The sequence below is a fragment of the Aphis gossypii genome, chromosome 3 (genome assembly GCF_020184175.1).
Source record: "Aphis gossypii isolate Hap1 chromosome 3, ASM2018417v2, whole genome shotgun sequence".
NCBI lineage: Eukaryota > Metazoa > Arthropoda > Insecta > Hemiptera > Aphididae > Aphis > Aphis gossypii.
The window spans coordinates 15,786,270-15,807,863 of record NC_065532.1 but is presented as its reverse complement, the minus strand read 5'-3'; the positions used below and the strand labels follow the sequence as shown (position 1 = coordinate 15,807,863).

Here is a 21,594-nt window from a genome sequence, read left to right as displayed (position 1 = left end):
CTCGAAACGCATACATTGCGCGAGCGTTATAACACATAATAATATCGACTTTACACAATACGCGTTGTTGGCTTATTGTAAACATTATATTGTTACAATAATTGTACGTTATAATTTTATATTAGGTGTACACGACGCATTCAGGACTGGCCGTGACAACAATAATCGCATCACGCACACGGTTGACCGAATAAGGAGAATATTGTCGAGTAAAACACTTTGAGTGGAATGGAATCTAGTTATTACTCTCGCGCGCCGCCGCCGGACTCGCTATTATTTCGCAGCCCAAAAGCCGAATACAACATAATAATATAATATAATATTACGTACGTATATATAATTCACATATTGTACACCTATATATAGCCAGTATATTATACAATGTACACATACGATCGCGGTCCAGTGCGTTTATTATTATGATATGATAATATAAATTATTATATATTTTATTTGCCGATGCTGCAGACGTTGTTCGACGGCTGCAGATGTGCAGATGTCATCGAGTTGATCGTTTCTCTTTTACAATATAAGTACGTAGGTGTATCATATAATATGTGAATAGCTTGTGTGTTATTGTAATATGAACATGAGTCAATGCACGAATCAATTGTCCGTTATTAACAACCGCACAAAAATAATAAACCTTTGCGGTTTTATTGAAAATATGTATAATGTCAGTTTTTAATCCACTGCAGCAGTGTTATATAAAGGTACCAAACAGCCAAGCGCCCAAGCACTGTATTTTAGTGTTACTATAAACAGTTACTACCACGTATCCACCTACAATTGGTACTTGGTACTAACCTATTAAATATCAGTCATGATAATATAATATTGTCTTGTATAATAATTTTTAAGCGTTTTAAATTTATGTCGGCCAAAATAATATAATTTATTATATAATATTTAGGTACATACGGATCCATCATTGAATAATATATTTTAAATTATTAACTTTTTTAAAATTGTCTTTTTAAAATATAAGAGTTATACACGATTTTAATATTTAATATTTTCCTTATTTATTTTCATTTTTAGATTCTGAACGAAGTGATGAATGTATTGATTTTACAATGATGTGTGTGTTTTTTTTTAGATAATGACAAGTAAATATTTCAATGTTTGGCGTGAATTTGTTTTATTAGAATTGGGTTTAAACAAAACGATAGGTAAAAATCATTGATTATCATATTATAATAAATTATGTACATATAAATAATTAATAAACTATAAATTATCATAGGTGCTGTATTTTTGGAGATGTTTGCATTATTTCTTTAACCTTTAACATAATATATCTAATTAATGTTTAGATTTTAAAAAAAATATGTTTAGAATTAAATGCACGCTCTGTATTTTTATTTTAAGCCCAGCCTATTTACTTATATTTTTTAAATTTATTAAATATTTTTTATGAAAATATTTTTATAATACTGTATTTAATACCAACTATTATTGTATATATTAGTTTAAACAAATTTAATATTCTTCTAATAGGTTAGGTTACCTAACTAGGTTTAGTTAACGATCTTTATATTCATTATATTAAAATATTAAACGGGCAATAATTCTTAATTCAAGATTTTAATATTATGAATAAAACTAAAAACTGTATAATATACAGTGTATATTACAATATAATTTATATCCATCCTGCAAACATATATTATGTGTATTCTTTTCTAACGAGTTGTGTATTTGCATAAGATTAAATTTAAAATCGTTCATGCGATAGTTTAAAAAAAAATGTATTTCCATTACAAAACTATAAACATCTATTATCGTTGCTATTGACAACCACATAGTTTGAAATAAACATAAATGCTGTCGCGTGCCGGTACAAAAATATAACATTCCTAATTCAGCTTTCAATAGTGTAGCACTAGAGCATCAATTACAAAAATTACGTTTCATAATTCTTCTTGTTCGAAAACATTACGAATTTATAGTTTATAAATTGTGTAATATATTTACGAGTAAGTATATTACAATATTATGCAGAATAATATCATCGACGATAATCAAACCATGTCGGCATCAAGTTCTGCGGCAAAAGTTTCAGAAATTCGTGATTTATCGGGCTCGCCGACAAAACGTTTGTATTCGTCTGCTCCCGATATAATGATGGCAACAACATCTAACGACAATACAATCGCGGACCCGGAAAAAATAGAGATCCAGACGCCATCTGTGTTAAGTGATGGTCTGGAGATTTTCGAAGAAAACAACCCTGGGCTGATCAATTCACATGACGAAAAGAACCGTGGGGATTCAGCCGATCGTCCGTGGAGTTCGATGCCGAACTTATCTAATAATGACGTCGCGTCGAAGTTTGACGGTGAGAAAGAAATTGAGTGCATCGCCGCTCCGATGCAAGTTCCGTGCGATTCGTCGGCATGCTCTGCGACTGCAGAGCCGGCGGCAGCAGTCGAGATCGAAAAGCGATCTGTGTTAAGAAATCGGCAGATTTTTGATGAACAAAACCCCGGGCCAATCAATTACCATGACGGGAAGAGCCCTGGGGATTTGGCCGGTCGGCCGTGGCGTTCGATGCCAAACTTGTCGAATCGGTACGTAGTGATGAAGTCTGACGGTGAGAAAAAAATAGAATGCATCGCCACTCCAACGGAAGTTCCGTTTAATTCGTTGGCTTACACTGCAACTGCAGAATCGTCAGAAGTCGAGATCGAAACGCGATCTGTGTTAAGTAAACGGCAGATTTTTGATGAACAAAACCCCGGGCCGATCAATTACCATGACGGGAAGAACCCTGGAGATTTGACTGGTCGGCCATGGCGTTCAATGCCAAACTTGTCGAATTATAACGTAGCGATGAAATCAGACGATGTGCCAAAAATAGATGAGTGCATCGCCACTCCGACGCAAGTTCCGTGCGACTCGTCGGGGGTAGTGCCGGCTAAACGTCGGTCATTATGGAAACGGACGAAGAAATTCGTCCGTCGCATGTTTTGTTGCGGTTTGTAATACATGATCAGATTCTGTTTTTCAGAGATAATATTATACTATTATAGTAGTTTACAATTTTCGTGACTGCTTGTTAACATTTTCGGTATATGTTTAATTAATAATATAAGTGGGTACCTGATTTTTTTCTTTTTTCTAAATTTAATTCAATCGTGCAGTTGCAACGACATGTGCTTATTCTTAGACAGATACCGAAAATCGTATTTGTTTACATAAAATGTATATGTTTTTGTTATTTTTATTCAATAAATTGGTTTTTGTTTATGATGTATATTATTATATTTATTAATCAACGCCAACACGTAATAATCATAAATAGTCGTTTTTTCTAAATATTATGTTGTCATTTTTTTTTATCGGATTTCGTGATTATCAATTGATTGATGAATTAAAACAATATCTAAAACTAAATTTTGTATAATACTGTACCTATTGATTTAAAATTTAAATTTATATCTGTTTGCGGGTAAAAACTTGAAGGTTTTGTACTAAAATATCAATCCACCCCCTCCTTTTATAAAGTCATAATTTTTATTAATTTCAAAAAACAATAAACCTATAAAATTACTCGAATTACTTAATTAATTTTAAACGATAATATATATTTTAATCATAAAGTGGTATAATTTTTATACCCTTAGGATTTTAAAATTTGTAATTTTATTTTTATTTATACAATTTTTATGACTTGATGGATTAATACAATACATAATTATTTATTTATTTAATGTTATGTTGTCTTTTATTCAGAATTTAAAAAAAAAAATTGTTTCAATATTTCTGTAAATGTTGAATTAGGTTAATAAAATATAATAAAATTAGGTATAATAATATCTTCAATATTTTTAATAATATCAGTAGAAATATTTAAAAACTTCATTTTATTTTATTTTTTATCCACCAACTTATAATAGGTATAATTCATAAAAATGTTTGAATAAGTAGCTTAAGAGTTGAAAATTTAATACAAGATTTTTCATAAGTTTAGCTTACAATAATTATTATAACAGAACTTAAATTTTGGTGCATTCAGGCCATTAAAACATAAACCACCTTTTTCACCAACCACTGGAAATTATATCCTAGGCTGAAAAATCATCTACGTTCAGAATCGTTTTTCGTATACAATGATAATTATCATTGGATTCAAATTTAACACTCCTATAATAGTGATCCACACGGCACCTAATGTACAGCAGAGCGGTACCCACTTACCCGCTTTTTCTGCTTGAAAATTAGATGTAATATTTATTTATATAGACAAATATAAGTTCCTACATGGTGAAAAATTGATATATTATGTAAGTACCTAAATTAATCGTTTATCTGATATTATCATCCATGTTATATAACACATTTCATATAATTCAATAATAATTGTAAAAAATAAAAATACATAATATAATAAATAATACCATATTATATAATACTATAATAAACAATAATATATTATATAATAAATAAATAAACAGGGCTGGCCACGGAAATAAATCTAAAAATAGACAGGTTTTTCTCAATGCTTAATCGGCGTAGGGAAAACTTAGATAAGCTCATTCGATTTGTCAGATAATGCCGTATGCCGTTTAGTTGTCATCGGGGCGCAGTGGAGTACTGTTCTCCACTTCTCCGGGTGTTTGCATACGACGCATTTTTGAAAAACAATGAATCGACAGTGAAGCCCAATGAAGTCAGTTAAGGTGCAAAGAGCTTTCAGATTTCACATCAACGTTGGACGTCGATGTGATGCTTCCAATCGGAAAAAAATTATAAGGTTAGTCAATAGTTTTTAAACAACTAGGATAGTTAATGAATTTATCGTGTGGATTTGTATGCATTTTCATATTTATTTTGGTTGGTCGTATGATATGCGAAGTGAGCACATTTGTTTCACGATATTTAAATTCTTAAGTTCATATTTTTGCATTTTTCGACGATTTTTCGGAACAGTAATGCAGTTTGGTGCTCTCTTGCCAAATAGATTTTTTTTTATCGAAACTTATGTACCTAACTCGATGAATTAATATGAACGATAGTGCAATCAAAATTTTTCGTTCAGACTAGTTTCGAAAATATAGCATTTGAAAGTTAGCAATTTTGCGTTTTCACTCATAGCTACCTAATATACGCTATAATTTACCACGCTTTTCATAATTTTTATTTCTTTTTTGAGTAATGATTTTTTTTGTTTTGTCTATTTAAAACGATGGTGCAATTAGAATTTATCAAAAGTAATTAAGAATAAAAAATCGTTAATCTTTATGTGGGACAGTAATTTTTTACGTGAAAATTATAATTATTAAGCAGTGTTGCCCGCGTTGCGTATAGTCGTTGTCACTCGCTCGCTGCGATGTGCTCGGACAAAAATAAAATAAAAATATCTCCCAACTTGTTGTGTAAAACCTTGGGTAGGCCTCGGAATTAAAAAAAAATGCAAAAATTATAAAAACCGTTCAACTTCTGTTGGCTATACATTTAGGGTGTCTGGTAAAGTAGAAATATACTTTAATAATAGGACTTCGTTTTTTTTTTTTTTTTTTTTTTTTTTTTTAATTTTGTAAAGCAATTTTGAAAAACTTACCAATTTATTTATGCTACTAAATCATTGTATCAAACACTACTTTATGGTGAAATGATGCTTAATCTACAGCAGTATGTTAAAATAACATATTATGTTATACTTATATTAAGTATATTATAGGTAGTGCTAAACTTTAGGTCCTCCACGAGATATTATTAAGCAGTATATGTTGGGCATTTTATATATTCATTTTTGTTTAAGTCAAAATACTTGAAAATTTAATACAAAGTTCCTTATAATTTATTCTTATAGTGATTCAAAAATTATAAGAATGATTTAAACTATAAATGCTTATAAAAAGAAATGTGACAAACGATTTTTGATTTTTTTTTTTTTTTTGGCATAACTGCTCTCAAACGATTTTTTGAAATTTTTTTTCAAAATGTAAATTAAATTCATGCTAAATTTGATGGTACTTTTAAAATATATCGCTCAACTTACCTTGGAAGTAATGATCAAAAAGCCTCAACGCGTATTTATTATTATTTTTTTTTTTTTTGATAACGAACCTACCTATATAGCAGGGGTGGTCAAACCACGTCTCGCGAGCCGCATGCGACTCACCACATAGACTTTTGCGGCTCGCATCTTATCTCCTTTTTACCAAAAACATTTTAGATTCTGAATCTAGTTGGTACTTTGGGGGGTTAAAAGTTAAAAATTTTCAATATTTTTGAAATGAATCGAGAAAAACCCCCAAAAAATGAAGGAAAAACCAGTTTACATCAAAATCGAATTTTTTATTTTGCTATAACTCAAAAACTAATCGATGTAAATACTTGAAATTTTCACCAAATGTTTATATTAGCGCTTTCCGTACACAGTTAAATTTTCAAAGAATTTTGAGTTTTTTTTGAACTATTTATAGACAATTGAAATTTTCAATTTTTCCAAGTATTTTTTTTTTAAATAACGATAAAATTTTTTTGGCTGACCAGAAAATCTTGAAAATTTAATACAAGGTTTCTTATAAGTTGTTCTTAAAGTGATAAAAAAAATCCGAAATCGTTAGTCACAATTTTTTTTTATAAGTTCTTAAAGTTCGAATTTATACGAAATATGTCAAAATTGCGATAATTTGCAAGTAATTTTGTGATTGGAAAATCGTAAAATTTTTTTCTTTTATAACTAAGTTTTGAAAATTTGATATAAGGTTCTCCATAAGTTTTTCTTCAAATATCTGTAAAAAAAACTCTACCGGATTCAGACAAAAAAATTTTATGAGTGTTTGAAATTTAAATTTTTACAAAACCGCATTAAATAACGATTTATTCCCAAACAATTTTAAATATTTGTTATTATTCAAAAAGTATAAGTCGTAGATACTTGAAAATTTTACCAGTTATTTAGATTGGCATTTTCTTTACATGATTTAATTTTCAAAATATTTTGAGTTTTTTTGAGCTATTTATAGACAACTGAAATTTTCAATTTTTCTGAAAAATTTTTTTTGAAGTGTCGATTAAAATTTTTTTGGCCCTATCAAAATACTTGAAAATTTTATACAAAGTTCCTCATATGTTATTCTTATAGTGATTAAAAAATTATAAGAATTCATAGGCACAATTTTTTTTTATTAGCATTTGAAGTTCAAATTTTGACAAAAACTCGTCAAAATTATGAATATTTGCAAATTATTTTGTAGGTACCTACCTATAATTTATAAAAATGTTTGTATAGGTAGCTAAGAGTTGAAGAAATTTTAATACAAGATTTTTCATAAGTTTAGTTTACAATAATTATAAAAGAACTTAAATTTTGATGTATTCAGGCCATTAAAACACCTTTTTTACCAACCACTGGAAATTATATCCTAGGCTGACAAATCATCTTCGTTCAGAATCGTTTTTCGTATACGATGATACCTATCATTGCATTCAAATGTAACTTACCCTAGTCCGAGGTCAACCCCACCCCCTAATGTACAGCAGAACGGTACCCACTTGCCCACTTTTTTTTATATGAATTTATGTACTATATATATGACCTTTTTTTTTTTTTTACATCTTGACTCTTCCATATTAATTAATACATTTGGTGGTTCGCGAGTCTCTTCTCGCTGGCCACATCCGCTATAATATATAGTATATACACATAGTTATGTGAAAATATGTCGTACACGACTAGGTTGGTTTTATTCAAAAGCATTTAGTTTAATTTGGTGGGTTATTCCTAATATATGTATTTGCATACATGATTATTTCTTTTTTTCCCTGAATATTACATAATATAAAAATCGTTTGTATTTCGTTTATGGCTGTTGTAACAGAGTAGACGATGTTTGTACAATCATCGTTGTTTTTTAAAATATCTTTGGGTTCAATTCATATTTTATACTATTAGATTATGATGGTATTATTATGAGAGTTATAGGTATATTACCTCTACTAGTATTATTATTTTCATTTAGCGGTCTAGTCGTTTTCGACACCGTGGGCGCAGTGGACCAAACCGACGTTGCGGTCGTAGCTGCGAATCTATTCCTCTTCACGAACCGACGGTTCGATTCCGCGAATCGTGCCACATTGAAATTTCACGGGATTCCTCATCGCGGATGACCCGACAAAGCTTATGTGCGTACACCGGCACTTGGTCATTATTATTATTTTGCTCGTTTGCGGTATATTATACAGCACGTCTTCGTGTCGGTCGATACGCGTATTTTTGAGTGGATTAATGTATGGAGGTCGTTATATTGGCCATATATACTAATACACAAAATTGTTTAAATTACGTTTATTCCGCGTGCTGCCAGTTGACCCGTGATAATAATTACATGTTTTTGTGGTCCACACTCGATGGGCAAAATATATTATACGGAGAGAAAAAAAATGCGAATAAAAATATTTTTGTGTAGGCAATGAGAAATATAGATATAGTGAGTGAGAGAGAGAAGGAGTGTATAGAGTATGAGGAGCGAGCAACTTCAAATTGATCGCGAAAAGAAATATTATGAAAAATGAGATTATTTTCCCCCCTTTTAATTGCCAAGTAAAACCGAACATCATTGTAACTCGTCGTGTTTAGGTATGGTATTGTGTGCTCGTACGAAACGCTCCGCGGCGTAGTTATTGGGTCGTTGGAATCGCGCGGTGGCGTTTATTAAAGTGTTTATTATTTTTACTTCGGTTGTATTTAACGTTGTACGCGTACTTATAATTTCATATGCGTATATTATAATATTACGTTCGAGTCCGTACGCATTATTTATTATATTCGCGTGAAAGCAGCGAACGAAATTAAAAAGAAGTTTTGCCGTTATATATAGGCACCAGCTATTATAAATATATTAGGCGGAGTACCTCTATAATATTATGTAATATATTTTTTTTTTTTTTTTAACAATAATATGTTTTCAACGAATTAACCGTGGCCGCACGATTTCTCACCCTTCTCAACAGCGCAAGCGATTCCGATACTCTGTTATTAATCCAACACCGTGTATTATTATTTTTATAAAAGTCTCAAGTTGAAACAATTATTAATTTTCTTCGTGGGGTTATAATAATTCACGTTAATGCATTACATTTTACGGCCGACAAATCAATTTTAGGTATAAACGTAATGATGTTTGAAAACCACGAAATTATACTTACAAAATCCATATAGGTACAATAATGTATACCTACTGTACACGTATTATAGAACTCTTCAACTGTTGTAGTTATAGGTATTTGCTTAAAAATAATAGTACACTTTTCGTATATTTTTGTATTTTATTTTATTTATATAATAGAAGCAAAAATATTATGTGTTATTATTATTATTATATTTGAATATCTCTTAAATAGTTTTTTTTTAAACATAATAACAACTGACAGGGCTATCTACATCATCATCAAAACGCGCTACTGACAACATTAATTTATAAAACACAATAATATAATTTACAGACATACAGTAAATAGGTAGACACTAGACACTATATATAATATACATATAGTTATACATAAAAATGTTTTATTAAAGCTATGACATTGTTATTGTTTTCTATATAAACACAGATTATAATAAAAGGTGTTCGTCTAAAATTTGCCTTATACAATATAATATTACATATTCGTTTTAATATTCAAACGCTATAATAAAATTACAACAGTACGTATATATGTACATAATATAATATACCATTTAAAAGTCTATACGAAACGGTTTGACATCGAGAAAAATAAGTTTCATGCTTCGTCTCGTCTCCTCTTCGCAAAGTTCAGTGGTCCAACCATTGTTTCCAAACCTGAAATTTAAAAAAAAAATCAATCAATAAGTTTCCTATTATAGATTAGTCTGCGTTTAAAATAAATAAATTGATCAAGGGACATTATTTTATATTATCTTCCTTTAAACGGATCATCCCAGAGGTATTGGGGTTATTATTGAAAAATCAATCTCTGTTTAATTGTCAATAATTATTATTGTTTTAAGACCAAACCAAATTATAAATTAAAGATTTCTAAAATAATAATGAAAATAAGCAGCTTTTTATGTGCCTATCTATATTTTTTAATAACACTGTGTAATTATTATAGGTATTATTATTTTAAAAATACAGTATAATGAAGACTATATTATCAATTAAATATTGTATAATATAAGTTTAACAAAGCGTTAATTATATTATATTATTTATTACAATGTACAATATTATTTTTAATTAAATTATTAAAATCATTTTCATGATTTTAAATATACCTATATCAATTAATAATGATGCAAAACAAGGTTAATATTTAATATGATAAAACAATCATAAATTGTAATTGAATTACTTATAATACTGAAATTTGTGCATTGGTTTTAAAATTTGATAATACTTTTATTTTTCTTTCGATGTATTGTAATATTATTTATAAATACGAATGAGTTAATTAATTTACGTATTACACAATTTCCGGGTATTGGTTTTTAGAGAAAAACAAATTATGTTTTCTATTGCCGTTTATCGATACCCTCTCTCAACACCGTGTAGGTAATATGATGTTTTAAATTATAGAATGCTTTTCTATAACGATATATTTTATTGTTAATAAAATGTTATAACATATTCATTAGGAATAAAATAAGGAGCTACCACGAAACGATTTTTTTTATAAATTTGGTTTTTATACACACTAACATGATGATGATAATATAATATAATAGGACGGTGTACGTATATATAATATAATATACCTGGTATATATAAAATGCATAGGAATTTCAACTTTATTATACACAAGAAAGCGGATAACAACGTTCAAAAAATAAAAAATAAATAAATACTTATAGAAAAACCGAATCGACGGGTGAAAAAAAAAAATAATAATACCTAATAATAATAAACGTTGCTGTAAACTAATAATAAGCCGTTTTATATGGCGATTAGCGTGTGTGTATAGAGGTCAGAAGATGTGTCTCGTACACGAATGCACGTCGACTAATATAATATATAATACCACGTATAATATTGACGCGTATAACTAATATTTAGATTATAGTTTTTTTTCTCTATTATTTTTTATACCCTTGAAACACCGCTCGACGTAGGTACACACAATATATACAGCTTATATAGATCCACCGGCACGGTAGGTACGCGGCGAGGTCACCCATACGGATAACCGGATTGTGTTAATATCCGAAAATATTAATTTATCACTGAGTCCATACAGGAGTCAATTAAGCAATCCCAGATTGCAGTATTAACGCCATTAACCTCGGATATGAAATCGATTTTACACAATATTTTTTTCCGATCCGAACTAAATTTTTTCTGTGAATATGATAAAAATATTATACAGGCGACGCACGCATTCTAACATAACATAATATAGGTACGTATTATACAGTTGAAGCGCTCAATAAAATATGCCTATAATAATATGAACTTTTAATAACTATTGTTAATATGAAGTTTAAGTTTGATATTATAATATTTAATACACGCATATGGAATATGAATAGAATAATGTGATTTTATTATGTACAACGTATAGATATATTATTTGTATGTAGGTACCTAAATTTCTAAAAATGTATACTAAACTTGTTTCAATTGAATATTATGTCGACGATAACACTAATGTAATTAGATTTCGGTTTCTTTTTTTTTAGGTTATTTAGCACCGAATATTAAAGCATGCGTATTTTCTCAGAATATTAAAAATAGCGAATGAAAAAATGGTTGTTGTAAGTACAGTTTTGAATTTTTATCTAACCAAGATTTTTTTTTGATTTTTTAGAAATGTTTTTAGTTAATAATTGTCTAAAGTAGATTTAAATTGCATTATTAGAGTAAAATATTTTTCGCGTTAAAGGTTTGCTCCGTGAGTTTCAATCATTATAGCGTTTCTCAAATGGATCGATTCAAGTTGGCACTTTAAATGGTAATTTATCGATTTTTCAATATTTTTTTTAGTTATTATATATACATAATCTTATAGTTTTTCCTGAATAGAAGTCACACGAATACGAAATAATCGTTACACTTTAAAAGTTAGATAAACATATAATAATATATTATATAGGTAGGACTTTTTTTTTAAAAAAAAAAAACGAAATATTCTAAAGCCCTCCCCCCTAAAAAAGTCAATTTATAAAGCATAATAAAACTTGATAATTCACGAATTCTCGCGGTGTCGTCGTAGACGAACACAATAATATTGTGGTGTTCGTTTAGGTACGTCGCGAGTCGGTCGTTCGGCACTACCTTATATACATATATATGTCTATATACACACATCACGAAGTATACGATCTAAAGCAATAACAATATACCTACGTTATACATATTATTATTATTATTATTATTATTATATGAGTATGTATAAAATATATAACTATAACACGTCTTGTGTCGTCGCGGTAATGGCCAAACGTTTATATATATATAAGTACAACACACACACATACACACGTGGTGGTCGTAATTTACTTTGGGCGTACAACAATAATAATATTCCATCGGGTTATTTATTTATTATTATTATTATTTCACCGCGTTCTCTGAGGACGCGACGTGTGTGCATTGCCCTCGCACGCACACGCAGACGCGTATAGGTACCTATAAATATAGTAACATTATATATATTATATATGGGACGTACATATACATATATACGCAACACAGTGCCCCGAACAGAGCAGACAGCTTGACGCTACGGCATTCCATTTAATGGTACAATAATATATAGACACACATACTCGTCTCGTAGGCATATTACATACGTATAACGTTATATTTTATATGGGTACAGGACTATAGCAGCGCGTTATACATATTATATGGCTCTCGTGTGATGCCCGTAAGTCGGTCTGCGTGTAACAACGACTTCGCGCCGAAAACTGCATAATAATATATATGTACCTGCTCGTCCGCAAGCGTAAATCTTCAAATACGGTGTAGTGAGCACATCTGATGCATACTATTTAGGTATACACGAATAATTGATATAAAACAAAATGACTAACAATTAGAAAACAAACACGATTTCATAACCGCGCAGCGTGTATACGGTATAATCGCAACACTCGTCATATTTTTTATTTTCTTAGCTCTGACCATTCGGACGTCTCGGGTATGATGTTATATTTTCAAACGTAATCGTAGCTCGGTGTTATATACCTACACACAGCAATACACGAATATTTTTGGTATTATAAACCTTTACGCGGATACAATATCCTCTGTTCTGTAATATAATACTATTATATATTTAACGTACCGGTATTCATCACGATTTTATGATAAATACCATAAAATCGGATGACTCGTAGCAAAGGAAATCCAAGAAAGTATTACACAAGTTTTTTAAGTACCTACCTATAATGTACGTTTAAATGAGGTACCTATCTCCTTTAAAACGACGTACCTATAAATAATATACTATCTGAATCGTGACATACATAATTAAAAAAGAATGATGATACATAATTCTACATTCATAACAAAAACACTTTGTCCCTGTATTATCGAATACCACATATTTATACAGATAAATACTCCCAAAAATCAACTGTCTGTAGTTCATATTATAATAAAAAAAATTCGAGAAAAATATTACGTGTCCAGTTATACACTTCTTAGTGGATAAACTTTATAATATTATGCTCATTGAACCCAAATAGCTTATAATTTACTCGAGAACATCATTGTACATGCCACGTCATCACGTGTTAATGTAGAACACTGATAGCGACAATCACAACGAAAGTTTCGTATAATTTACAATATTATAAAAATATGTACTACCTATATAATAAAATGTATTGGTAATTTAAACATGAGTATTTTAATTCGTTGTATCAACATAATATTATTTTCTACCTATATAATATTATGTAAGTATATTTTATGCTTAAAGTGTATACACCCATAAAAAGAAATAACTATATTCGCATTAATCGTCGTCTTGATAAAATAATATTAAATATTTATATAAATAAATCATAAAAACAAAACGTTAACGACTTAATTGCGTGTTAAAAATTAATTTTCATTGGTTAATCCGTTGCAGGATATTTAAATATTCCAGGGACCCTCCACGTGGCGCGATGGTCTATATTATTGTAATTACGGTATATTCGTATGTAGGTAGGTGCCCATTGTGTAATAATAAATAAACTAAATAATAAACAAATTACACGTCTTAGAAAAAACATATCACACATAGCATTATTACATGTAAATACCTACCAATATAGAATCATAATTATACTATGCGTATTACTTGTAGTAATTAATAACGTAAATATTCGATTATAGGTAAATATTTTTTCCACAATATATTTTAATAACATCCGTTCGGGGTACCTGTTTAGGACATTATTCATTAGTGAGATTCGTACCATTATAATTATCGTGTGTAATAATAATTATTAGTAATTACAGTATTTATTTTATTGATCGTTAATGGTTCGAAATGTCAGCAATGGAAGTTTAAGCTTAATGATAACTTTAATAAAATGATTTATGGGTACGCTAATGAGGTAGCTGTTATTCTATATAATGTTATACCTAACCTTCTTTCGATGCATTATATATTGTACCTATATTGAGATTATAATATAGGTATACTGTACACCTATGTAATCAACCGAAGGGAAGTCGATAGTTTCAGAACATATAGTTTTAATGTAATAACTCGTTATTTTTAATAGGAAGATAAGTGAATACTAAATAAATAAGAAAATAGTTCCAATTTTTTATTTTATTGACTTTACATACTTTAATTTAGAATAATATTTTTGTAACAAGAAAATATCGAAATACCTATGTGTGATGGTTATTTTAATTTAATAAAGTCGTTTTCACACAAGTGTGTAGTTTTAAGTATATTATATAGGTACGGTTTATAGGATTAAAAAAAAATATTTTTTACTATACCTACAGGTAAATGCGACACATTTAAATGTTAATTTCATAACACATGTAGGTACGTTGAATAAATATTTAATATTAATTTCGTATATATATACATACGCTATAGGTACAGTAATAGAAACATTTTTTGAAAATTTGCCAAAAGTAAAAACATCTATTTTTTTGATATTTTTTCGTAATAATTTACAGAATTGTACATTAATTGCTTTTTTTAAACATTGTACATATAGGTATTATGTAGATAGATATTGGCCGTATTATATATATATATAACTATTTATTTAATTAAATTCAAGGCGTATTTCATAGTTACTTTTAATATATTAATATGTAATATGAATTATTGATTATTGAAATGTAACTACCACATACGCATAGACATAAAATACAAGTATACAAATTTAATTTTATTGTTTTTATATTATAATAATTTTGAGTAGGTATAAAATAATGTAATAACAACTAATAAGTATAGTGTGATCAAAAATTCAGAACGAAATAATAGTTGATATTATAAGTAAAAAACGCAAATACATCGTATATGTTAATTTTATTCATAATTTTTAAAAATAAATTTTTATTTTATTACCTGATGTTAAGTAAATATAACATGGTAGCAATATAAAATGTGCTTGGCAAATGGCAAGTAACACAATATAATACATATTATACATGAATAACTAATTTATAAATTTATAATAATTATTACATACATGATTATCGTTAAACACATTTATACTGTATAACTAATAAAATGAGCGTCGATGTATACATTTGCATATGCAGAATATCAACGTCAATTAAATTTTTCAGAAAAAACATAAATACAGTAATACGATTATTAAAAACCATAAGTGTAGGTAGGTCCACTTGAAAAAAACTCAAACTACAAAGGTGCAATTTAAATAATATTATAATACACAAACATAATTGCCATGTTATCATTGTAACGATCGATTTATGACAATTTTTTAAATTTTTTTTTATCAGAAACTCATTTTACGAATTGAATATTTAATTTTACAATCATTTTATTACAGATTTGTGCATTATATCTTTCAAAGACGTTGTTTATGCGCGACTACTTATTTTTGTAATTGTATAGTATATTATACATTATACAAATAAAATTTAAATAAGTGAGTTAATTATTGGTTACCACTTGCAACTAATAGGTAATATTCAAATTTCAATAAAATATATTTTTTACAGTGTAGTTCGTATAATTAAGCACAGTGTATAATATATAACTATAATTACTTATTAATAAGATATAGGTACTGCAATAATACATCTTATGAGAAATACAACTATATAATATATTATAAAATATATGATTTACTGTTAAAGTGTTGAACATTTAAATATAAAATAACATAATTTGCATCCCTGTACTACTACAGGTTTTAACTTTAATAAGAAAAATTGTATATTGAACATATAACTATTTATAGGCGCACACTCTTGAAATTTGTGAATAAAAGTGAACTGACTGCAATTATGCATACCTAAATGCATAATGAAAATAATAGAACAAATACCAGCTGAATTTTTTGAAGAGAAAGGTATCTATATTCTTATTTTATAAACTTATCTAGATAATAATTGTTAAAATTTACGTGTCGATTGTTCTAAAAAAACATTGATTTTTAGTTTTATTTTCGATAATTGATACATTTGCTCATTACATTCAACATTATTATTATATTTAACCATCTTACAAAATATCTATTCAATGAAAACATCACATGATTAAGAACATACAAATATAATAATATTGTGTATAGTAGGTACCTATTAGTATATAGCTGATGGCGTCTGTATGCAGTTATATTATAATATAGATCATTTGCATTGCACACTTGCACCTATACAATCCTAATTCAAGTATACACACATATATTATGTGTATATTATTATTTATTATATTAAATATTATAGGTAGGCGCATTTGTCTGCTTAGAATTATAATTTGTTTCATAGAAGCTGCCAAGCTGGTCGTCGAATAAATAAAACTATATAATATAAGCTATAATAGTTTCATTAGTTTCATATTATATTAGAACTAAACGATTCTCGACCCTCGTGGCTACAGTGGCCCTTGAGGGCCACCAACAAATGTGTTGAAGCGTTCGGTCGCCTTTGAAAATCGTATCACTGACATGTATTTATATATGTATTAACCAATTTTTAATCAATACGTTTTAAAATAATATATTAATGCGATTTGATTTATTTTCAAGTTGTGGGGAATTAAGAAAATTTATTATCATTACATAATAGGTCCAATGTACATGGATAACAAGATAAAATACTCTCAAATATTTAAAAGACAATATTTATTATGTATGCTTTTATAAAAACCAGTACCTAAGATTTTTTGTCTACCTATTATTGTAATGTATAAACGGTCCCATAGGCGTTCGCACTACGGATACATTCAACAGAAGGTTGCTGCTACAAAATCTTTTCGAGTCGTTAGATTGGTCTGTGGGCCATGGTAGTATACAATTATAGTCACTTAATCACAATCTGCAGTGGCAGGCTGGCTGAACTAATTTATTATTTAATAGAAGTAGATAAATAAATGAACCTGAACCAATTTTTCCATTAAATAATTGATACTTTAAACAATTGTACCTAGTTTTCAACAAATAGGTATGTAGATGCCTTGTAAAAATTATGAACTTTCAAATTCTGTACAATGCATCTGCAATTAAAGTCGTGTACGTATATAGTCCTAGTCCATCTTCATGTAGCGATTCCATTGGAAAAAAGGTTTTTGAAATATGTTGGGAATAATATTTTCAAAACCACTTTAAATTTAAAAAATAAATGTATTAAAGTAAAATTGTATTGAATTTTTTTCGAAATATCTCTGTAGGTTAAATGATGTAAAAAACGAGTGATGAACAAGTCAAGCAGAGTCGAAAACAATTAATTCCAGTAAATCGGTAAAAATAGAGCGTTAAAAAATAGTATATAGTATATTTATATCTAATACTAAACTAAATATTTTTGTTTTTTTTTTTAACTTTTTCAGGTAGGCTTTAGGTAGATATTAAACCAAAATGAACAGAAAAACGATAGGTATAATTTTTAATGTTTAAATACGTCAACTTTAATTCTAAGAGTAATACATAAAAAAAGATAATTTTTTTTTAAATTAATTTATCTACAATTTTGTCACTTTATTAGTTTATGTACAGTTTCAGTGTATTATTTAGGGTATATTTGGAAGTTATTTAGATTTAGACAGGTATATACGTATTATTTAAATGGAAATTGTATTGTTAAATTTTCATATTAAAGATGCACGATAATATTATATTCCAATGTAATTACATTGCAGCACTACATCGTTCCACTGTTTATATCTAATCACTTTATAATAATAATATAATATTACCTATGTACAATAGACCGTTTATCAAAACCAATTTCGAATAATCGTATATCAGAAGTTATAAACCCTTGGGTTTTTTTGATCCTCCCACTTATTATTATTCAGAATTCAGATCACGTCTAAGGCTGTTTTATGTCCATTGTCCACACATAATGTTTTTCTACCGAGGAAATATATTATTATTTATTATATAACGTTTTTTGTAACGGACTAAAATGATGCGTATTTAATATGCGTTTTATTACTTATTAGTTATTACTTATTACATTATTTAATACAATATTAATTTTATAATCCACTATGGTGAAAATCAATAATTTATTAAACGTTTAATAAAGCTTGCTATAGCTTGCCAGTAATAATGGCATATTATTTATAATAACTTGTTGATTTTTATGACATATGACTAGATGACTAGATGGCTATATGACTCTACCAATTCATCACAACTCACGTTTATAGTATAAGTGCACAATAATGCGTCTATGTAAGTATATTATGTAAACATTATGTAGGTATACAAAGCAGTTGAATAAGTATAGCAAGACACACAATGTACACAAGAACATTAATCAAATACTTAACTATGTTTTATTTAGGTACCGAACGCGGTGCGCCTTCAACACAATTAGGTACGTTGTTGACTAATCTGGACAACAAACGTGGTGCCAAATAGAGTAGGTACCTACCTACATCATGTATACGAAGCCCGTCATTGTGCCGTTGTCTGTTTGTTTAAATAATTCTATTTTAAACGGTCCGTCGATTACTCATCAACGAACACGTATTACACGCAAGATGTACAACAGAACAATATATTATATATTTCATATTATAATATCATCACAAGACGTACAGGTGAGTACAAACGTTTATATATGGAATACTATACAGTAAAATAAGTCATTCAAATCATTGCACTTTGTATGCGTTTACGTCAATACGGCGTAACCATGTTATAATCAATTTTAATTCGACAGTGAGCACATCGCATAATAAGTTCTCTCAATTATTCATGAAATAGATATGTATATATCACTGCAACATTGTGAAACTTTATTCGATCTGAACACTGTTGTGTATAAAGGTTAATTGTCCATCATTATTACATGTTTCAAAAAATTAACTATATTAGGTATAGAGCTGAATATATTTATCATAATGCGGTATTTTTAATAAATCAAACTATATGTTTTGGTATATATATGTTATATTTATGTAGGTATTATAGTGAATTTTAATATTATATTATTGTGACTATATTTACATATATATACCTACGTTTTTGAATCTGACGAAACGAAAAACAATAAACGTTCTAACAGCATTATGATTTTACAGCTATAATATGCTTGTAAATAGTAATTTATATATGTGTATAGTAGGATTGTGTGTAATGAGTTTATACCGATACAGCTTAAATTATAGGAATATATATTATTAAGTACCTATGGGCTATGATAATACGGTTTTTAATCAAACAGATTTAATAATATTTACGAGACCATAAAATTACACACGTAAAAACAACAATAATTACCTACAAAACATAAAATACAATTAGGTTAACAGCCGCCGTCTGAAGCGTGATTACAACGTCTCATCTCGCCCGGTCTCCGTTTCCCATCCATTACCGCCTCCCTCTGCAGTACCACTTTGGGCTCGAGTTTGAACCGAATATTTCGAAACGTACCGCGTGGAAAAGATTACCGAGCGGGATGCGTGTACTCTATATAAATGCGTGAAATTTAATTAAAATTATACAGCGAAGTTATTCATAAATAACATATTTTATTGTGCAGACTCCGGAGAAATTTGTGTGCGCAGTATAAAACATTGTATGGGTACGCGCTAAAAGTTCCACCGCGGTGGTTACCATCACATATTATACCGATATACCTCGAGACAGCGCAGACATCGTCGTAATCATCATTATCATGGCGACTTTACGTTGTGTACGTTTATTTTATATGCACTGCAACTATGCATCACACGCATTTAGGCGACGTTAATAAGTGCACTGCAGTGCACGTTATTATATAGGTACCTACACGTATTATACACATCGGTTGCCGTCGCTCGAATATAATATCACATTAATTTTTCTTCGTCTCTCGTAAACACTAACATAATATAACGACAATCACGACATCGCGTTTTTGTACTCGCAGCAGTAATGTCATGACTTACAACTCGTACATATACCAGTCGAGTCTCGATAACTCGAAATTCGAGGGAGCTGAAAATTAATTCGACTCGTGAATTTTTCGAGTTACAAATCGAGTTATGGAGACTCGACTGTACATTACACTTACGTTCTCGATTGTGTGCGCGAACAGCGCGCGTTTTGTCTTGTAATGTATATTTTTTTCTTTTTCGTTGCGCGTCGACGAACCGCATTAGCGTTCGACAAACACACAAGCGGTAGACCGAACAATATACACACGCGCGCGGCTATACTTACACGTGTAGTATACACATTCGTATATATAAATAAGATCATGTGCAGCGGATTGTGCGCGAGAGGCCGCTCTGCAAGTCCGATACTTTGTGTGTATAACATATTATATATAGGTTTACCTGAGCGTAGTTACACGATTTTACGAGTGTTGCGGCTCGGGCCAGAGCTGATAGTCGTCGTAGTCGTATTATCCTCCGTATATATACTTACCTACCTACCTACCGACCGACCGACCGTCTACCTACCTATATATAATATATCATACGTGTAACGCGTACGCATTATAATATACGAGCGGGTACGCGGGTCCAGGTGTGGGGCAATTAGCCGGTGCCCAGTAATTAGGGTGCGCGAGCCGACGCGGCGGACGTGATGCGAGTCCGTGTACCCCCCCGCCCAGCATTCCACCGACCGATGCGATGTAATATGTACGTACGCGAGGCGATGGAACTGACGGGTTTTTTCTTCGGCTCCCCCGCCCCCGCATCGCCATGGCCGTCGCCGACGAGTCTCGACTCGCGGTGCGTCGACTCGTCGTCATAAATACACATATCATGTAAGTGTATAATATTGTGTAGGATAACGCGTATGTAATTCGACAATAACAATCGGTATAACCAGGTGTTTACACACACACACACACACACACACACACTGCCCATATAGGTCCGGTAGCGCATTTACACGTACACAATGCACCGCTATACGTGTTACAACGTAATACTGCTGCACTTCTGCATCACCCCAACGAAATAAAATAAAATATTGTTCAGGTACGCCGCCTGTTGCAGCGTATTATAAAA

General features: G+C 29.7%; 1 protein-coding gene across 1 annotated transcript in view; it reads right to left on the bottom strand.

Moving 5' to 3' along the window:
* Nucleotides 1-9,298: 9,298 nt before the first annotated feature.
* Nucleotides 9,299-21,594, bottom strand: part of LOC114119041 (protein lin-31-like) — a 40,576-nt gene continuing 28,280 nt past the window's right edge. Inside the window, exon 3 of the mRNA XM_050203392.1 lies at nucleotides 9,299-9,800. Within this exon, the coding sequence (XP_050059349.1) occupies nucleotides 9,742-9,800 (59 nt within the window). The 3' untranslated portion in view covers nucleotides 9,299-9,741. The remainder of the gene's footprint in view (nucleotides 9,801-21,594) is intronic.